This window comes from Heterodontus francisci, chromosome 3 (genome assembly GCF_036365525.1).
Source record: "Heterodontus francisci isolate sHetFra1 chromosome 3, sHetFra1.hap1, whole genome shotgun sequence".
NCBI lineage: Eukaryota > Metazoa > Chordata > Chondrichthyes > Heterodontiformes > Heterodontidae > Heterodontus > Heterodontus francisci.
Genome location: NC_090373.1, coordinates 22245883 through 22259873, shown reverse-complemented (window position 1 = coordinate 22259873; position 13991 = coordinate 22245883). Strand labels below are relative to the sequence as shown.

At 41.3% G+C, this 13991-nt stretch overlaps 1 protein-coding gene across 10 annotated transcripts in view; it reads right to left on the bottom strand.

The window, feature by feature from the left end:
* dst (dystonin) overlaps nt 1-13991 on the bottom strand; it is a 666855-nt gene that overhangs the window by 268413 nt on the left and 384451 nt on the right. For all 10 annotated transcript variants that reach the window (XM_068020163.1, XM_068020162.1, XM_068020167.1 and 7 more), the window contains 3 exons: nt 10844-10999; nt 3932-4165; nt 407-682 (listed from right to left, as the gene is read on the bottom strand). In XM_068020163.1, coding sequence (XP_067876264.1) covers nt 407-682; nt 3932-4165; nt 10844-10999 — 666 coding nt within the window. The remainder of the gene's footprint in view (nt 1-406; nt 683-3931; nt 4166-10843; nt 11000-13991) is intronic.

Sequence of the window (13991 nt, the reverse complement as noted above, 5' to 3'; positions counted from 1 at the left end):
TTCAAACTAGTGGCTGTGAGATCTTTTACATCCACCCAAGAGGGCAGATGGGGCCTCGATTTTAATATCTCATGTGAATACTGCAGCATAAGGACTGCACTGGAGTGTTGGCCTAGATTATGTACTTAAGACTCTGGAGTGGGACTTGAACACCTACCAACCTTCTGACTCCAAGACGGGAGTGTTACCCACTGGGCCAAAGCTGATACCTACTGTTTCCAGTTAGTTGGTATTGAAGACTTTTATGGTAATTGCCTTTGACATATAATGCTTCAAAAATGAACAAGCCTTCATGCTTACTTTCGGTGGGTGCATATTAATATCACATTTCATTCAATACTAGAATAAATGCTTCTAAATTGCAAACCATTAACTGCCAAAGAATCTAAATAATATCAATCCGCACCTTGGCTTTTTGGTACTGACGGTTTAACTCTCCATCAGTTGTTAGTTCCATCACATCATCTGCTTTGGTCTCACTCTGATCACAGGGTAGGTTTCCATTAACTGTATCCTCATTCTCCAGTCTCTTCAGTCCATCCACGGAAATCGTGTTGCCATTCTGCTGCACCATCTCTTTTCCTTTCGGTTCAATAGCTGGCTCCTGTCCTATACTGGACAACCAACCCAAAAGACCTCGGATTTTACTCTCATTTTCCTTCAATTGTTCAACCGCTGCAGCCTGTCAACCAAATTGGAATGAATATTTTTACAAATTTCAAAAAAACTTTTTTAAAAATCAGTCAACATTTTTCTAGTGCCAAATTTAACTTCTGTGCAAGTGACACATTCTCCCAACCTGGAAACATGTCACTGTTCCTTCATCACTGTTGGGTCAAAATCCTGGAACTCCCTTTCAAACACCAAATGGACTGGAGCTGTTCAAGACGGTGGCTCACCATCACCTTCCCAAGGGAAATTAGGGATGGGCAATAAGTTAGGTGTGGTTAGCAGCAAATGGTTGGAAACATAATTAAAATAAAACAGTAAAAGGCTGCAGCTACAAAATAACTGCTAGCAATGCCCACATCCGGAGAACAAATAAAGAAAATACAACATTTGTAAAATTAGCTTGGTGATGCAATGAATTGGTATATTGGCATATGCATCACTGATCGCAAGGGCAAAGGCTTCATACCTAGATTTCCCAATGGAGTGAGCTGAAATATCAGCTAAGCATTGGAAAGAGGGACTGAGCAAAGCGAAGTACAGGTGGGGAGGAAGTTAGTTAACAATGTTTGAATTTGAATACGACTTTCAAATTGTCAGTGATGAATTGTAGGGGAGCAGACAGCAGCAACATCATTGGTTAACCAGTTGATTCACATGCTTGTTCACCAAAAATAAATCAATAGTCCTTCAGTCTTATTAGGTAAAGATAATTAGTATAATTAGAAAGCAAGTAGAATTGAGAGGACCAATAGTTGCTATTTGTATCAAAAAGGCTGAACTATTACCTGTGTACTGCGGGTCAGATTTTATATTTGAGGAAAAAAAAGCTGATCTCAAAATTTGTTTTTGCTGCAACCAGGTAAAGCTTTGTCCAGAACCTATGCTCACAAATTTGGCACATTAAGGGACAAAGCAAAATGTTATTCCTTAGTAACCAAGTGTGGGTTAAAGAACAAAGAACAGTACAGCACAGGAACAGGCCATTCGGCCCTCCAAGCCTGCACCGATCTTGATGCCTGTCTAAACTAAAACCTTCTGCACTTCCGGGGACCGTATCCCTCTATTCCCATCCTATTCATGCATTTGTCAAGATGCCTCTGAAACGTCGCTATCTTACCTGCTTCCACCACCTCCCCCGGCAGCAAGTTCCAGGCACGCACCACCCTCTGTGTAAAGAACTTGCCTCGCACATCCCCTCTAAACTTTGCCCCTCGCACCTTAAACCTATGTCCCCTAGTAACTGACTCTTCCACCCCAGGAAAAAGCTTCTGACTATCCACTCTGTCCATGCCGCCCATAACTTTGTAAACCTCTATCATGTCGCCCCTCCACCTCCGTCGTTCCAGTGAAAACAATCCAAGTTTATCCAACCTCTCCTCATAGCTAATGTCCTCCAGACCAGGCAACATCCTGGGGGACACAGTGGCTAGCACCACAGCCTCACAGCTCCAGCGACCCGGGTTCAATTCCGGGTACTGCCTGTGTGGAGTTTGCAAGGTCTCCCTGTGTCTGTGTGGGTTTCCTCCGGGTGCTCTGGTTTCCTCCCACTTGCCAAAGACTTGCAGGTTGATAGGCTAATTGGCCATTATAAATTGGCCCTAGTATAGGTAGGTGGTAGGGAAATATAGGGACAGGTGGGGATGTGGTAGGAACATGGAATTAGTGTAGGATTAGTATAATTGGGTGGTTGATGGTCGGCACAGACTCGGTGGGCCGAAGGGCCTGTTTCAGTGCTGTATCTCTAAACTAAAGTAAACTGGACCTCTTCTGTACCTTCTCCAAAGCCTCCACGTCCTTCTGGTAGTGTGGCGACCAGAATTGCACGCAATATTCTAAGTGTGGCCTAACTAAAGTTCTGTACAGCTGCAGCATGACTTGCCAATTTTTATACTCTACGCCCCGACCGATGAAGGCAAGCATGCCTTAAGTTATTGTAATCTTGCAGCGATAAGACCAGAAGTTTAATCCCTCAATGATATCATGAAATATCACTGCTGAAGGTGGATGGAGCTATTCCAACGAGCATAAATCTCCGTAAAAACCACAAACTAATATCATTACCTGGACTACACAAAGCTGCTCCCTCGTTTTTTTGCTGCCATTCATTAAAATATTAAGTTCAAGAATAAGAACCAGCTCCTTGGTAATGTCAGGGAGCACTTTTGCACAAAAACGGTAGCAGAAATCTGGAACTCTGTTCCCCAAAAAGCTGTTGAAACTGGGGGTCAACTGAACATTTCAAAACAGAGACTGGTAGATTTTTGTTCGGTAAGGGATTATAAGGGTTATGGAACCCAGACGGGTAAATGGAGTTAAGCTACAGAGAAGCCATGATCTAACTGAACAGGCTCGGGGGACTGAATGGCCTACTCTGTTCCTATGTTCTCAATATTTAAAGGGTTTAAAATATTAGAATGTCAAATTTTACAGCAATAAAGATATTTAGACATAATCTTGATTGAAAGGTTCGGTATGCAAGAAAGAAAACAAGAAATTTTACCCAAAAGGACTGAACAGTACCAGTACTGACATAAAATACAACTGATCTTAAAGCTGATTACCTGTGCTTTACATTGCAACAAACAAAATGCTTCTGCAGTTTAAACATGTCGCCCTTTAGTAATATTTAATTAATTCAAGTTATTTTTTAAAAAATCAAAGTGCTTAATACCAGTGAGGAAGCATTCTAATATTTGGAATCAAACTTATAGTACAAGAGGAGGCCATTTGACCTGTCTTGCCTGTGCTGGGTCTTGGAAAGAGCAGTCGTGCTTAATACCACATCCCTGCTTTTTGTCCATAATCCTATAAGTTCCTCATTCTCAAGTACCCTTTTAATATTATGTATGGAATCAGCTTCCACCACCTTTTCAGGTAGAGCATTCCAGATCCCGACAACTCTCTGAGTGAAAACATTTCTCCTCATCTTCCCTCTAGTTCTTTTCTCAATGACTTCAAATCTATGACCTTTGCTTATTGACTCACTCGCCAGAGGAAGTCATTTTTCTCTAGCTATTCTATCAAAACCTTGCATCATCTTGAAAACCTCTACTTGGTCACATCTTAGCTTCTCTGTTTTAAGAAGAATAGTCCTATTTTTCCAACTGCTCCTCTCAACAGATGTCCCTCATCCCTGGTAACATATTTAACTATGTTCAAATAAGATACAAGCACTGTCTATGACATTGCATCTATGACCAGAGATCTCCATGAGGACAAATTTAGTCACAGTCCAGGGGAAGAAAGAAATCATCTGCACCTTCTCTGTTTCCTGTTTGAGAGCAGTTGTTACAGCATTGTCCAGATTCTTGAGATTGGAGTCCACTTGTTCACTCAACACATTGAGCTTCAACTTGGCTTCTTTTAGCTTCTTGACCATCGCTGCTCTTTCTTCTGGTTGGAGTTTGTCCCTGTTTTTCTCCAGAAACTGTTCAGTTGCACTTACCACATTTGCTAAAGTGGACGCATTAGCCTGGATTTCCCTTTGTAAGTCCTGAAACACATGGGAATAAAATACAAGTTGGAACAGGTGATACAGTCAAGCTCATTTACATAAAACTCTGATAAATAATGCATCAGAGAATAAGATCGCCATGCACAATTCTCATTTCTCTCTTTTCCAAAGATAGCTGTCTCTATTAAATGAAAAAAGCATTTATATAGCACCTTTCAGGACCCAGGACATCCCAAAGTGCTTAATAGCCAATAAAGTACATTGAAAGTATTGTAAAGGAAAACATCAGCCAATTCAGTGTGTCCCACAAAGAGCAATATGATAATGACCAGATAATTTTTTTTTTAATGATGTTGGTTCAGAAATGACTATCAGTACAGGACACAAGGGCAGAACTCCACTGCTCTTCTTCCAATAGTGCCATGGAAGCTTCTGAATCCACCCCAGGAGACAAATGGGACCTTGCTTTAATGTCTCACCTGTAAGACAGCACTTCTAACAGTGCAGCTCTCCCTCAGTTCTGCACTGGAAAGTCAGCCTACATTATGTGTTCAAGTCTCTGGAGTGGGGCTTGAACCTACAAACTTCTGATTGGGACGTGAGAGTGTTACCCACTGAGCCATGGCTGACAACTGTGAATTGAATGAAACATTTAACATTCACAAAAGTCTGGATTTATTCATTGAAGTGCTATACAACCTCACCAGCACACTCAGTCTCTCCTTGCAGCTCTTCCCTTCAATATCAGGAATCAGCTTCTTCATTTTTCTAGAACTACCTCAATGGACCCTTTACATTATGGTAACCAGAACTGAAGCACTACACCCGTATTCTAATTAAGGCAGTGAACAGCCAACAGCATCATCGATGGGAATTTTATTTCCACTGATTTGGGAGTAAAACCGAGTATTCTACTTGTATGACAGATATAGTGAGGGACGGATCAACAAACACTCACAAAGCGTCTTTAAACTTCTACCTCAGCCAGAGTATATCAGCTTTCTACTTTTACTTCAACTATACAAGACCTTGATTTTATCTGTCTTGAATGAAAGATTTAGAATTTGTTTTAATGAATTGACAATGGTTTTGGGTAGTCTGAATCCAGTTCCCAATGAGCACTTTTACAACACACAACAGGGCATTCGACTCAACAGGCTCATGCTGGTGTTTATACTTCACATGAGCCTCCTCCCAATCTACTTTTCTAACCCCATCGGCATATCCTTCTATTCTTTTCTCCCTCGTGTTTATCTAGCTTCCCCTTAAATGTATCTATGCTATTCACCTCAACTAATCCCTGGGAGCGTGTTCCACATTCTCACCACTCTCTGGGTAAAGATATTCATCCTGAATTCCCTATTGGATTTATTAGTGACTGTCTTATATTTTTGGCCCCTACCTTTGGTATCACCCAAAGTGGAAACATCTTTTCTATGTCCAGAGAAAGAACCCCAGCCTGTTCAATCTTTCCCGATAGTTATAACCTCTCAGTTCTGGTATCATCATTGAAATTCCTTTTTTCAATGTCTTTAAATGCTTCCTCAGTTAGGTTACATTGATACTGTCTGGGTGGACATCTATTTTTCTGGAAGAGCAGAGGAAGTTTTACTTTGCATTGACCAGTTTTGGTCTCCGTACCCAAGGAAGGATATATGTGCTTTAGGTGGAGGTGGAATGAAATTTCACTAGATTTATTCCTGGGTTGAGAGGGTTATCCTCTGAAGAGATATTGAGTAGAATGGGCCTTTACTTTCTGTATTTTAGAGGAATGAGATGTGATTCTCGTTAATATAAATAAGATTCTGAGAAAACTTGATAGGATAGATGCTGAGAGGCTGTTTCCCCTGATTGGAGAGCCCAGAACTAGGGGTCATTGTGTTATGAACGCTGGACTTTGTAGCAAGATTATGTTTTAAAAACTGTGATTTTTAATGTAGTTTAAGATGGACTCAGAGAAGTCAGGTGACCTCATATCAACTCCACTTAAAGACAAGAAACGGATCCCGGCTACCAGGACAACAAAGAACCCAGATCAAAGACCTGTTTGAAAAGCAGAGACTGCAGAAGTATCACACCTGAAGAAAAATGGGTTTCACCCTTCCAGACTTTCGGATTGTAAATAAGGAGTTAGTGGTTCTGAAAATGTAAACACAAATTACAGTTGCTAACACCTGTACAAAATGGAAAGCCTGGGTGGCTCTGTTGAAGCCAGATTTATGGACTTTGCATATTGAAAAAGGATAATGGGCTACTGACTTTTGACTCCAGATAAATTAAACAGATTCTCAGAAGACAGATAGGGTGTAAGGAAGGCCAGTGCTGGCAGTCTCAGCAAAGGCTATAAGGAAGACCAGTGATGGTAATCTCAGCGAAGGCTGTAAGGAAGACCAGTGAGGATAATCACAGCGAAGGCTGTAAGGAAGACCAGTGAGGATAATCTCAGTAAAGGCTATAAGGAAGACCAGTAATGGTAATCTCAGTAAAGGCTATAAGGAAGACCAGTGATGGTAATCTCAGTAAAGGCTATAAGGAAGACCAGTAATGGTAATCTCAGTAAAGGCTATAAGGAAGACCAGTGATGGTAATCTCAGTGAAGGCTGTAAGGAAGACCAGTGAGGATAATCACAGCGAAGGCTGTAAGGAAGACCAGTGAGGATAATCTCAGTAAAGGCTATAAGGAAGACCAGTAATGGTAATCTCAGTAAAGGCTATAAGGAAGACCAGTGATGGTAATCTCAGCGAAGGCTGTAAGGAAGACCAGTGAGGATAATCACAGCGAAGGCTGTAAGGAAGACCAGTGAGGATAATCTCAGTAAAGGCTATAAGGAAGACCAGTAATGGTAATCTCAGCGAAGGCTATAAGGAAGGCCAGTGCTGGCAGTCTCAGCAAAGGCTATAAGGAAGACCAGTGATGGTAATCTCAGTGAAGGCTGTAAGGAAGACCAGTGCTGGTAATCTCAGTGAAGGCTGTAAGGAAGGCCAGTGCTGGCAGTCTCAGCAAAGGCTATAAGGAAGACCAGTGATGGTAATCTCAGTAAAGGCTATAAGGAAGACCAGTGATGGTAATCTCAGTGAAGGCTGTAAGGAAGACCAGTGCTGGTAATCTCAGTGAAGGCTGTAAGGAAGACCAGTGATGATAATCTCAGTAAAGGCTATAAGGGAGACCAGTAATGGTAATCTCAGTGAAGACTGTAAGGAAGACCAGTGATGGCAGTCTCAGTGAAGACTGTAAGGAAGACAGGAAGAAGACTAGCAGTGGCAGCCTCTGAGAACACCTGCTCTCAAAAGACTAATTTGATGAAAGGCTGCAAAGACTTGAACTTGTTTTGAAAGTTGAGGTTTGCGGAGAAGAAAAGGACCAACAGGATCACCTTATTCATAGAAGTCCAGGATAAAAGAGCTCAGAAGATATGAACGAAGGGTCTGTGATTTCCAACCCACTGCAACTGGAAGGAGTTTGGGAATTTTAACTGCAAAGATTTCGCTTCAAGGAGGATGGTGTAATGTATAAATGTGGTGTGAGGTTTTCAGGTGTTTACAATGAAAGGTATTTTCTTCACTTATTTAATTTGCGGTATGAGCTATTTACAAAGTACTAATTAGTTAATGGGGATTTGAAGTTTGGTTGTTAGAAGTCTTAAAATGTGAAATCTTGTGTAATTCTTTAAATTGTTCTGGGAGTTCATAACTCAGGTTTTAATGGTCTCACTGAGGTCATAACAAATGTCTCAGAATAAGGTTAAGATGAGGAGAAATTTCTTCACTCTAACAGGACTAGACAGGCTAGATGCAGGGAAGATGTTCCCGATAGCTGGGACATCCAGAACCAGGGGTCATAGTCCCATAGTATGGCATTTAGAACCAAGATGAGGAGAAATTTCTTCACTCAGAGGGTGGTGAAACTGTGGAATTCTCTACTGCAGAAGGCAGTGGAGGCCAAGTCATTAAATATATTCAAGAAGGAGATAGATATATTTCTTAATGCCAAAGGGATCAAAGGATATGTGGAGAAAGTGGGAACAGGGTGCTGAATTAGACAATCAGCCATGTTCTTTTTTGAATAGCAGAGCAGGCCCGAAGAGCTGAATGGCTTACTCCTGCTCCTATTTTCTATGTTTCTATGGTTGTGAATCTTTGGAATTCTCTACCCCAGAGGAATGTGGATGCTCAGTCACTGAGAATAGTCAAGACTGAGATAGTTAACCACACTCCCTTTGCTCTTTCCCCATGGCTCTGCAAATCCTTTTCATATATTTATCTAATTCCCTTTTTGAAAGTTACTATTGAATGTTTCCTCCACCCTTTTAGGCAGTGTATTCCAGACTGAGATTAGATTATTAGACACTAATGTAATCAAGGAATATGGGGATCAGGCAAGAAAGTAGAACTGAGATCCATGATCTTAGTGAATGGTGGAGCAGGCTTGGGGATGGGGGCGATGGGGGGAATGAATGACCTACTCATGCTCCTAATTCTTATGTACCATGTTAAACCAGATCCTAGTGGAAATTGTTGCATTCCCCAGGGCCTTGAGCACAAAATTCATAGGTAAGTTAGTTTGGGAAAAATGAAACACATCCCAGTTTATCTATGTACATATCTTGTTCTTTACAAACTTGTATAAAGGGGAAATGAGCTTTTGTTAATGCAGTGAGTTATGATGATCTGGAATACACTGCCTAAAAGGGTGGAGGGAACCGATTCAATAATAACTTTCAAAAAAGGGAACTGGATAAATACTTGAAAAGAAAAGATTTGCAGAGCCATGGGGAAAGAGCAAGGTGAGTGGGATTAACTGGATAGCTCAGGCACGACAGGCTGATTGGTATGTTCTGTATCATTCTATTGACAATGTAAGGAAAAAGCCTGCATCTATACTGCATATCAACAGGTCTTAAGGGTGTTACAATCTTTCTTTGAAATGTATTCACTAGTGTAATGTAGGAAAACACAGCAGTCACATTGCTCACAGTAAGGTGCCACAAACAGAAATCAGATGAATGATTGGTAAATATATTGGTGTTGGCTGAGAGGGGAAGGTCAGCTCGGACTCAGAGAACTCTCTTCTTCCAATAGTGCCGTGGGATCTTATACATCTCCTGAATCACTGGAACAAGCAAAAGGAACCTCCGTTTAACATCATATCTGAAAGACGACACTTCCTCAACAAAACAGCACTTCCTCAATACTGCAATGTACATTCAGTGTTCCTCATGAACTCTAATTTTTACTCAGAATACTCCATACTGCAAAGCATGATTCAAATCTTGCAGTTTTAATTCTTATTTCTCCAGCTAAGACAGCACATTTTTGGACCATGGTCTTCAATAGCATTTTGCTATTGGATTCTAACTCGCATAATCATGGGGACAGTCGTGTCACAATTAGGGTACAGGACTAACAACCCAGAGTTTACAAGTTCAAATCCCACTACGACATGTTACAAAATTGAATTCCGTAAGTGTGGTAATTCGTCAGCCACCGACAGAAAAAGGACAAGAAAGCTGCAGAACTATCCTAACGACCCAACTGTATCCTCAACGTCCTTCAGTGGAAGGGAACCTGTCAAATCTACTCCGCCTGGATTGATGTGACTACTGATGCTCTCTGCAGTGGCCTAAAAAGAATACTCGCTCAAAGAACCATTCCTTAAGAAAGGGCGTCATCATCAGGGCAACTAGAGATGGGCAATAAATGTGGTCAGATCCCAAACACAGAAAAAAACAAAGTCATCATATTTACAATGGGAGCGAGGCACTCTAATCCCATTTCCCCATATTGACTCAGTCTGTATCTGTGAAGAGAACATGGATTCACATTTAAGACACAAAGACATCAATCTGTCTTTTCTCTTTACAGTGCACTGACTGCCTCATTTTTTTAAATTTCATATTTCCAGCACTTATAGCTTTTCTTCCCTCGTATCATTTGTTGATTTTATTCATTTCTTTTTTCAAACAGTCACCAAGTTAACACATCCTTTCACATGTCATTACTGCGGGTCTATCCAACTGCTTTCCTGCAATCGACTTGGCAAGGGATTGATACCTGTGATGCTTGTCTGAAAATCTCAACAGTTAAATGGTTAGATAATTTGTTAACTACAAGAACTGGAGTTTCTATACCGAGGTGAAGTTACACCCAAGTTTCCACGCAAATCCATTTGCATAAGACCGAATGTAAAATCTCATATGACCCAGCAGAATCAAGCAACATAGTCAATTCTTGAGTCGAATAGGACCAATGGAAGGGAATTACTGAATTAATTTAAACTGAAAATTTGTTCAATTGCTGCAGCTGAACAAACAGACCAATTAATGGTTTCAATTAACTGCTGGGCACAGGTCTTGTGTACCAATTAACTGAATTTTAACTCATTAAATGGAATTTAAAGTAATATAAAGTAATTGTAGCATCAATATGAGAAACAGACCTGAGTGAGGCTTCAGTTGACTGCTGGTCATTCCATCTGCAAGTCATTAATGATGATAACTAATGGCTGTGTGCTTGAAATTCTGGGCACAATGTGATGAACAACCCCCGACCCGATGGGCACAATCAACAGAAACTCAGCATGCTAACCTAAGGGTGCGGCCAGTTATGTGGGTGGGGTCAGATGTTATATCATTGAAAAAAGTAGCCTGGCATTGTAATACACCATTTTACATCATTTTAATTTATTAAAAAATATTCACCACACACTGTACCACTAACCTGGTGTTCCACCTGATGCTGTTGCAAATCAGCCAAGCCATCACCAGTAATGGACATCCCACTGTCGTAGCCAATTATTTTGTTCTCAGTCACCATCAACAAATCGCACATTTCCTGCAGTCTCTTGTTACACTCCCCTTGCCTTTCTTCGAAAGCCTGTTTTACCAGCAAAGACGCGCAATTTCAGTAATTCTGCTATCGTTTCTTTGTAACACAGTCTCCTCTTTCTATATAAAGTCCTACACTACTTCACCAGTGTATGCTGCAAACATGATAGCAGTTGGCAAACATGTGAACAAGATGGGTTACGATAAATCAGATTAAACAAAGGATGCATCTCACGAAGGAGTTAGCTCCATCAGTGTCACATCCGCAGAGAGGTCATGCAAGGAGGAAGATAACAGCTGGGTTTTTTTTATTTGTTTTGTTCAGATGGCCTTAGACTTCAGGTTTTTTCTCTTGAGAGATTGCGAGTGGACACTGCGGCAAGCAGCCATCTGTAAAAGGGGCTACAGAACAGTGTTAGTCACATTGTGCAAAGTCTTTGAATTTCAAGCAGTGTTTTTTTTTAAAAAGAACTACTCTGACTGCTTATCAACTTATTGAATGTTAAGTAAACAGTGAACCCATGCAGTGGCATGCGTCAAATCACTTGCAAAATGTGTTATGACTTCATTGCTAAACAACGACATTGTTTCATTTGATTAATGAAACAAAATTCACACAATTTCCTTTTACAATATACTTCACACTACAAAAATGTGAAACTTGAGAAGATTGCTCTGAAGTACTTCCAGGTGGGTGGGGGAGTCACAATCCTGAGAAAGTGGCATCTAACTCCGAAACAATTTACCTCTGAATGAATCATACCGCAGCTACCCTTGAAATACAAAGTCACGCTAGAGTTTATGGCCACCTGACACGTTATGGCTAAGAGACACATAAAAGACCTTCTCAACAGCCTTTGGCTGCGATAGGATGCAAGGCGTTGGTTAACATTGGTTCTGATGAACGGTCATCAACCTGAAATGTTAACTCTGTTTCTCTCCGCACAGATGCTGCCAGACCTGATGAGTATTTCCAACAACTTCAGCTTTTATTTCAGATTTCCAGCATCTGCAATATTTTGCTTAACTCTTCTTGGGAGCTTCCAATGTTGGCTCCGGGCCAGCTCTTCCAACACCCATACAATGGCACAGGAGAGAAAGGAGGGACGATGGATCAGAATTCTATTTTCGTAATCTTAGAATGCTCTGATCTCAGCTAATATGCAGCTCTGTGTAGAGTTTTGCACTTCATATGTGTAACTGAAGAGCTAAATTTATGTCCATCATAGGCATGGACTCAATGGGCATGTAGGCTGAACGGCCTCCTTCTGTGCCATCTTGACTCTATGACTTGCTCTGTGAATCAAATTGTACAGCAATAGCAAAGAATGATACAGCACCGAAGGAGGGCACTTGGCCCATCATGCCTATGCTGGCTTTTTGCAAGACGTATCCAACTAATTTCACTCCCCTGCTCTTTCCTCTCAGCCCTACAAATTTATTTTCAAGCATATATCCAACTCCCTTTTATGATTGAATCTGCTTCCTCCACCCTTTCAGGCAGTGCATTCCAGATGATCATAACTCACTGTGTAAAAACATTGCCATCTCTTCTCTGGTTCTTGTGACAATTATCATAAATCTGTGCTCCCTGGTGGCCAGCAGAAACAGTTTCTACCTATCTACCTTCTTAATCTTGAATCTATCTCCACCTACATCTATTTGTTTCCTCAAAAAAGGTTCTAAATTCATGCTTCCAAGCGGATGAAGCATTTATAACAAATGCAAAATTTCTGCTGTAAACTAAAATGTAATCTACTGTCATTATGACCTCAATACTGGTGGACATTATTAGACAATTGTGTGCCGTTGAGATTTTTGAGGCAACCTATTGAAATGTGTGTTGAAGGGGAGCAGAAGCAAGGAAGATGAGGAGGCACCAAATCAAAGATTAGCATGCCTGTCTAAATCACCCCTGCTCCTGCTAACCTACACTGGCTCTCAGCTGAGCAGTGCCTCAATCTTAAAATTCCCATCCTTGTTTTCAAATCGCTCCATGGCCTCATCCTTCTTGTCACCTCCTCCACCTCTATGCTCCTCTAATTCTGGCCTCTTGCACTCCCTGATTATCTTTGTTCCACCACTGGAAGCCATGCCTTCAGCTGCCAAGGCCCTAAACTCTGGAATTCCTTCCCTAAACCCCTCCGCCTCTCTACCTCTCTTTCCTCCTTCAAAAAGCTCCTTAAAACCTCCCCCTTCAACTTTGGGCCACTTGGCCTATTACCTCCTAATGTGGCCTGGTGTCAAATGTTGTTTGATAATGCTCCTGTGAAGTGCCTTGGGATCAAGTCAAAGGTGCTATATAAATGCAAGTTGCTGTTAATGACAGAGATCCATGTAGGGCCCTGTGTGTCATCATGGTTTGAGGTAGACCAATAATTGACTACAGTGCTACAGATTCCAGATTGCCCCTATTCTGTGTAGAGACCTCAAGTAATGTTGGTAAAAGAACAAATTCAACATCCTTCACCGAAGCATGTATCAGGCCAAGTGTCCACAATCAAATAGCTCAAACCTTCTGATCATCCTGTTCTAATCTGGTCTGTAACTGAAGATTCAAAGCCTCCACCTGTGCTGCCAATTTGTCCATCGCACTTTTAAAAGATGTCTGGGTGCTATTCAAGAGCTTGAGCAGTTTCCTGTTCTCCTGGGGATAAAGATCCAGTGCGTGCTCAGAAACAAAGTACTGTATGTCAAATGCAGTGGCATCCAGCTGAGTTTTCACATCAGTGAAGGTTTTCTCTAAATCCTGCAGAAAGAAAGAAATAGTACCAATGATCACATCACTACACAGAGTATTTAAACAAAATTTATTAGCCTGGATTTTGTTTAAGGATAACAGTGAGGCTATCAGTGTTCTCTGCTATTAAAGAGTAAATCGGACAGCAACTTCCTGCGACTCCACATCCACAGTTAAATGTGGAAATCAGGAAGTCTGATTGTCTTTCTCCTCCACAAGCATCACTACACCAGTACCTAAAGGTCTGCAAAGGAAACCCGGCCCGAGCCCAAATGCCGGACCTGGAAGTGCGACCTGATCC